The sequence below is a fragment of the Gymnoscopelus microlampas genome (genome assembly GCF_963454915.1).
Source record: "Gymnoscopelus microlampas genome assembly, chromosome: 15".
In the NCBI taxonomy this organism is placed as follows: domain Eukaryota; kingdom Metazoa; phylum Chordata; class Actinopteri; order Myctophiformes; family Myctophidae; genus Gymnoscopelus; species Gymnoscopelus microlampas.
This window is the reverse complement of record NC_139952.1, coordinates 23,951,336-23,958,293: the sequence shown is the minus strand read 5'-3', so window position 1 is coordinate 23,958,293 and position 6,958 is coordinate 23,951,336. Positions and strand designations below refer to the sequence as shown.

Genomic DNA, 6,958 nt, shown 5'->3' with positions numbered 1-6,958 from the left:
AGGCTTCTCTCTTTACAACTCAGTTTGGCTCATCCAGCCAGACGAGGGCTTGAGTTGTGAGTTTGTTTGCAATCGCAGTGAGTAAATCGAAAAGGCAGAGTGAAAGTGAATGAGTGACTACGTTGATATTAGCAGAACATTAAAAGATCCCAAACATGGGCTCAGAGAAAGACAGAAATCAGTCTACATGTCAAGTAACTGCGGAGAGGGGGGGTCGGCAGAGACCGAGAGGCTGCTGTGGGACAACCCTGTTCAGAGTCGAGTCTGGGCCTCGGGGATGTAGATCTCGATGCTATCCGCGCTCTCTGTGGCCGAGTTCTGTCGGAAGGAGGCAGTCCGCTTGGTCTGCAGCAGCCTGCGTCTGGCCTCTGTCCTCTGACGGTCCCCCAGATCGAGAGACTTCTCCCTCACTGGCAGCGTGCGGCCGCCCACGCGAGGGACCACCAAGCCCCCTGCCCCTCCACCTCCGCCCCCTGCGTCGCCAACACTGTCAGCCCGGAGGGTGCCGCTCACCCCCCCAGCTGGCTTCTTTGGTAAGGGAGGAGGAAGCTTCTTATCCTCCTAGGTGTGGTGGTGTCGTGGTGGCAGGGTGTGGTGTAGGGTCGCAGGGGGGGAAAAAGCAGTGGACAGCGTGGAGGTACGACATCGGTTGGTACACGACAATGGTTTTGTGTTGGTGAGTGAAGGAGGTCGCGATTGGAAAATGCAGGATGTAGGGGGACAATGGAGAGAATGAGGGACAAAATGGTGCAATGTAGCAATGGGTAAAGAAGGAAACGATTAAAGTTTGCGAGTGTGAGGAGGCGTTTATATGTGACAGAGGGCACAGGCAGGTTGCAGCATGGACACAACGAGTGACACAATCAAAAGAATCACCACAACAAAAATGGTGAAGTCCCACCATGCATTGCCATCAAGGAGGATGCAAAATAAGGTTACAGCAGGAAAGAGGATGATGAAGAGGCAAAAGGCGAGGTAAAAGAAAAAGAAGAAAAGAGAAACAAGTGTTAGTTATTGTTATGTTGTCAAAATGACACGGTAAAGAATTGCAATGGTTCAGTGTCTATTGTGTAATGTTTGTCAGAGCTTGATTCCAGTGTGTCACATAGACTGCAGTTAGTAATGTAAAGACATTATCATTTTTATGCCTGCATTAAAGATAAATAACAATTTTCACAAAATATTAGGCAACATTTTTGGGCTCCAAAGTCTGTCAGGCGGCGGGCTCAGGTCCTTTTGCTGTTCTGTAGTTTCACAGCCAGCGGCGGCTGGGAGGGCTGGACCACCTGTGCCACTCGCCTGCACACGGCCATCTTGGCTCTCGGGGAGTGCTGAAGGGTGACCAGGGCCGAGCAGACCCTCGGGCGGCTCACCTTCTTTTCAGGCGGCAGCCTCCAGCCGGAGTCCTTAAGCCTCTGGAGGTCCTGGAACTTGATCCTGACGTCCTCCATGTTAAGCTGGAGCAGGTCCCAGAAGCCTGCGAGGTCCTGAGTGCTGGGCTGGGGGTAGGCAGATGGGTCCTGGGACAGGCAGAAGGGGGCAGGGGGGAGACCCAGTGAATAATTGTGGGCAGGAGTAAAGAAGAGACGAGAGGAAACAAAGAAAGAAATTAGACAGGAAATCCTTTAAGACCGGGAACGCATCTGTGTCACTTTAATTTCACTTTGATTTCTTTGGCAATTAAAAAAATGCACATATACAAGCTCATAGCGCGGCACGAGTGTATGAGCTTGTAGATCTGCAATTTTTTGAAAAATCATGGAAAATGTGTACAAATCTTTGAATATATATATATTTTTCTAAGTGAACATTTTTAACTCCGATCTGTGCTTCTGGGGGGTCCCTGGAAAATATATTTTGAGATGGGTGGTCCGTGGCCAAATACATATAATTTTGAGGGTCCTTGACATGGAAAAGTTGGAGCACCACTGATATAGCAACATACTGTTAGGATTTAGAAAACATTTTTTGATTTGGCCGCGGATATTTGGCCATTTGAGTTACAAACGTTTGCTTTAAAAATCCATATATTCAAAGATTTGCACACATTTTCATGATTTTTCCAAAACAGCAGATCTACAAGCTCATAGCTTTGAGCTTGTATATCTGCTATTTTTGAATAGCCAAAGAAATCTTAAAATGACACAGGTGCGTTCCCGGTCTTAATGGATTAAGCTGGGCAGGGCTAATTCCATCCTCTATAATATGCATTGAATTTCTGCAAAGTGATTATGCTATTGACCATATTCACACAGCGGCTGTTTTGTAATTACATCATAGCAATTTTGGCCGCTGTGTCAAAATGGTCAATAGCCGTTATACGTGATTAGATTAAACAAATTATTTTGCGGCAGAAATCACGTAATGCTCACCACGCTTTGCTGGCAAAGGCGGAAGAACTGTTGGACTTTTTGAGACATGAGCATCTGGGCACTGCCAACCGCGTTACGAATCAGTTCAAGAACTAAAAGGAAAGAACAGGAAGTGGGAAAACACAGGAGAGAAGGAAGCAAGGGTCAGAAGCTGTAAATAAAAGGGACTCCCTCTTTCTTTGGTGTTTCGCCCAGGTGGGCGTGGTTTTGAGGTTAGGTTAAGGCAGTGGCTCCCAAACAGTGGCCCTCATTTATCAACGCGGTGCAGACCAAATAATGGGCGTACGGCGAGATAACCGCAACTTTTGTCATTTATCAATATATCCTGATTTTGCCTTCAGCCTACGGTACGCTCAGATCTCACGTCTGGTCGAGAGCAGTTGTTGACGTTGGCTGCGCCCGTTTGTTCCATTGTAGACCTGCAGAGCAGCAGTGTCTGACTGTCTGACAGGCATCTGGACACATATATTCACTCCAAAATGTATTATCTAACACACTAATAAATAATCCCTGTGAAAATATAACATTTTATAAACCCATTTAAATAAACTGCTTTAACAGTCATTCAGATAAGATTGCAGATCTGGCTGCATTGAAAATAGCAGATCTACAAGCTCAAAACGCGTCGCGATGCAACGCTTGTGAGATTGTAGATCTGCTATTTTCAAAATATACGAGCGCTTTTGCGAGAGCATTTTCGGGAGTCGGGACTCCCGACCATCTTTTCATGGACAATGAGGTCTTAGCAAACTTAACAGTAGCTTGCCCTATGGTATGGAGTTATGTAGGCTACATGCTGGGTTAAGGATATAAACCTGACGCTCCAGTCTCTTATTAACGTGGCGGCACAGGATCACTGCAGCCTGCCCGAGTCTCATGAGGAATAGCCTACATGACGGCACTGCTCGGTATGGGTTGAATATATACAAACGTATTCCATTCATGGCGATGTGGTATCATAATCTGTCATTCATGTAAGCTACTAGCCTACTTGATTGACAAAGATTGTACCGTTATGCAGTTGGGCTTCAAGTAAGTGCGTGCGTGTGTGTGTGTGTGTGTGTGTGTGTGTGTGTGTGTGTGTGTGTGTGTGTGTATCCCTTTTTTCAATTCTTATTTAAAAAAATATATATATATTTCAAAAGATTTTCAATTTCTTTTTTCATTTTTTTTGGTCACAATTATTCAGAAAAAAAAATCTAAATTCCATTAATAAATGCATTAAAAAAAACTTTTAGAAGTAGTGAAAATAGCTGATCTACAAGCTCACAACGTGTCGCATCGCGGCTATTTTCACTAGTTTGGGTACCGGGAAGATTTTTTTTTCCTCTTTTGGGTCACGACCCAAAAACTTTGGGAATCACTATAAGGCATATTTTCTGTGAGGTTATATAACCACACCCACCTGGGCGAAACACCAAAGAAAGAGGGAGTCCTGTATATAAACTACGTAGAATCGATACATCAACGTCCCCCCCGATCCGACCTCTTTGCCCATACTCACTCTCCTCGGGCAGTTCGTTCTCCTCTGCCTCTCTCTCCATGCCCTGACACCATCCCTCCATCCTCTCCACCTCTGTCTGGAGCAGGCGTAAGAAGAACTCTCCGTCTCTCATGCAGGGGGAGGCGCGGCCCGAGTCAGGCAGGCTCCGGGGTCCCTCCAGGGACGGCGTGCCCACCCAGGCCCGCTCGGAGGTGAGGGGCAGGGGGGAGTGGGCGCGCGGGGGCAGGTGGGGGAGCTGGTGCGACCGCGGGTCCGCCGGGCATGGCTCAGTGGAATATCCACTCTGGATATAGTCCTGGTACAATACGAGAGAATAACAGAAAACGTGTCATTCATTGTCTGTTCACAGCTTCGGCCATATTCAGTAGTGCACATTGAACATGAAGACCATTTTCTTGTTATTGACTCAATATTTACATTGCATTTGTTTACATGTTGTCAGAAGTCATTTAAAACGTTACCAAACTTGCCTATATGAATAACTTAGTCAATATTGGCTGAACATAATTGTACAGTTAATAACTCATGGATGTTAGCATTTTGAATTAGCACCTTTAAAGGCAACAATAACTTTGACAAAGTTTGAGTCGGCTTTGCGGCCCTCACACCTAAGTCACACCAATATCTGACCAATATTCCCATATATAGGCGTATCATGGGGACAAATGCGCAAATCGGTGTCATCATCATCAGCATTTTTGGGGATGAATTACAAACAACACATCTAATAATACACGGTTTCTGTAGTGTCTGACCTGAGTGGTGGTTGAAAACCAAATCTCCATATGTGCATTTAGTTTGTTTGTTTTTACTCTGAACAAAGTACTAGGTGAAAATATGGCTATCTAGAGCGTACCAAAGTTTTTAAGGAAATACATAAATACAGAATAGTGACAGTAATATAACTGGGCTCCCTCAAGAGATCAAGCCCACTAATTAACACAACTAATTCACTCTTTGAACCTTGCATTTAAGTGTGTAGTTCTGAACATACAGTACCTCCCTATAGGCCCACTGTCCTTGGGTGTGGACAGTCCGGTGGTACTCGGTGTACTGGCCAGCTGACTCGGGCTCTGAGGAGTGCCGCTGGAAGGAACAGCCGAATTGGAGGCTCTTGTCCTGTGTTGGTACAGCGATGCTGAGCCCCGGGAAGCCCTCGGGATCCAGGTCTGCCTGCACGCTAGCCGTCACGCTATTGGATCGCTTGAATCGAGCTCGCCTAGTACAGAGACAGAGAGAGGAATGTGTTTCTCACAGACTAAAGTAGTTGTCTTTATTTTCTATGAGTAATAAACTATTTTCTGTGTGCTTATCCACATTTGTGGCAGGATCTGATAGAATGTGCCGCAAGTAGGCAAACTGAAATCAAGGAAGCAATTTGGGATTGTTTATATGGGTTTGTTGTTTTTGTTTTCTTCATAATACACAAGTTTAAATGTTGAAGAATCCACTTTACAAAGAGCAAAGAGCGGTTGTAGGACCGCAAAATACTTTTGCTGTGGAAGGTGAGATAAGCTTTTTCTCACCTTCTGGATTTGAGATTTGACAACTTTCAAATTGTATCCTCAACATTTTTCAGATTGCAATGCATGACACATTCCAAAGTTTACAATCTGCATTTTCATAATCTGTAAAAAAAAAACATGCCATACTTTTAAGGCCTTTGCAGACAGCGTCCGCACGGAAAAAACAGACAATATCATTTTTTGAAAGAACACATGGTTCTCAATGACCTCATGCACACCGGCTCCGAATTTACCGTGCGGCAATGCGATGCGGCGATGTGTTTTTTTTTCTCCAATCAAACCCAGTTCGATTTGTGCGTCTTTTCGCATGCGGTAAAAACTGATTGACTAATCGCACCCTGTGTGCAAAGGCCTTTACTATATCAGACCCTGCCACATTTGACCAAGTATAGTCCCGTTTTGATTTTCAAAAAATAAAATGCCATTGCGGTGATAACAAAATGCCTACTTGGGATCTTTGTTGTAAACCTAGAAGTACTAAAATCCCATGATATATATGACACAGCAGTGCGTTTGAAATGTCACGTTATTGGAAGGCGTGAGAAACACGGACTGCTCCTCGACTCTAAGTTAAGCTCTTTCCCCCTTCCGCCTTCACCGCCTGATGAGGTGTGACTCATCGTGCCGTTCTCTCTCACTTCGTTTTCACTCTCGGTGTCACGTTCTCACCACGCCTTCCCCCTCGATGACTGTGTCGACACTTCGTTAATAGGAGCATGAGCCCATGCTGGCGGAGGTGTGTGCACGCGCGTCTCTGTATGCAGTGTGTGGACACATGCATGTTATGTGTGAATGTGATCTGTGGGTGATGCTGTGGATAATTTTGGAGCCAGATTGCGTGTACTTGTTAAAGGCATCATGTTGTGTATAGGAATAGCAGTTGTCATGGCTACAGTCAGAAAGTCTGAAAAAAGTAGACATTTTTGGAACGGGGTCACTGAGCTCAATTAGTTAACCACTTAAACCCGATATACTTAATGTTGACTTAACTTAACTATAATGTTGACCGGCTCACCCTTTTTTTTCGATCTTCAATCTCACAGTGCCTCAGTGCCAAACTTACTGCTGATCTAAGACAGAAAGCCTGTTTGGGCAAAGCGCTTTGAGCTCCAGACAGTACTACTTATCAACCAGTAGGTGTCCTACCCCGACACCAGGGTCTAAACTTCTCAATGAAAGAGTAGGGAAACAACCTCCAGTAGATTCAAATAACGTTTTGTTCATTAAAAGAAGTTCCGGATTGCAGCTTTTAATGAAGCAAAACATGAGTTAAAAGGCCTGAGTGTATGTTTTGCAGTAGATACTTGGTTTGTTCTTGGTTACCTCTTGTCGTCCTCCACTTGGACCCCTATGGAGTGCACCTCCCTGAGTGCTTTGCCGTCTGCGTCCGAGTCCGACAAGGTCTCTGAGCTGTCCACCTGGCATAAACACATACAGAATACCAAAGAGTTGGAGCACAGATGAACCACACTCTCACACACGAGACACACATGTAATTGAAATGCCAGAGCGTACGAGTTACCCCAATTTTGTCACGGTTTTATTATGTAATGGTA

The 6,958-nt window shown here is 45.1% G+C and overlaps 1 protein-coding gene across 1 annotated transcript in view; it reads right to left on the bottom strand.

Annotated features, from left to right (window-relative positions):
• Positions 1-252: 252 nt before the first annotated feature.
• The window catches only part of dlgap3 (discs, large homolog-associated protein 3), a gene marked incomplete at both ends in the record, with an annotated part of 40,535 nt that continues 33,829 nt past the window's right edge, over positions 253-6,958 (bottom strand). Inside the window, 6 exons of the mRNA XM_084080386.1 lie at positions 253-561; positions 1,374-1,520; positions 2,373-2,464; positions 3,877-4,171; positions 4,876-5,095; positions 6,726-6,820. Of these exons, the coding sequence (XP_083936512.1) occupies positions 253-561; positions 1,374-1,520; positions 2,373-2,464; positions 3,877-4,171; positions 4,876-5,095; positions 6,726-6,820 (1,158 nt within the window). The remainder of the gene's footprint in view (positions 562-1,373; positions 1,521-2,372; positions 2,465-3,876; positions 4,172-4,875; positions 5,096-6,725; positions 6,821-6,958) is intronic.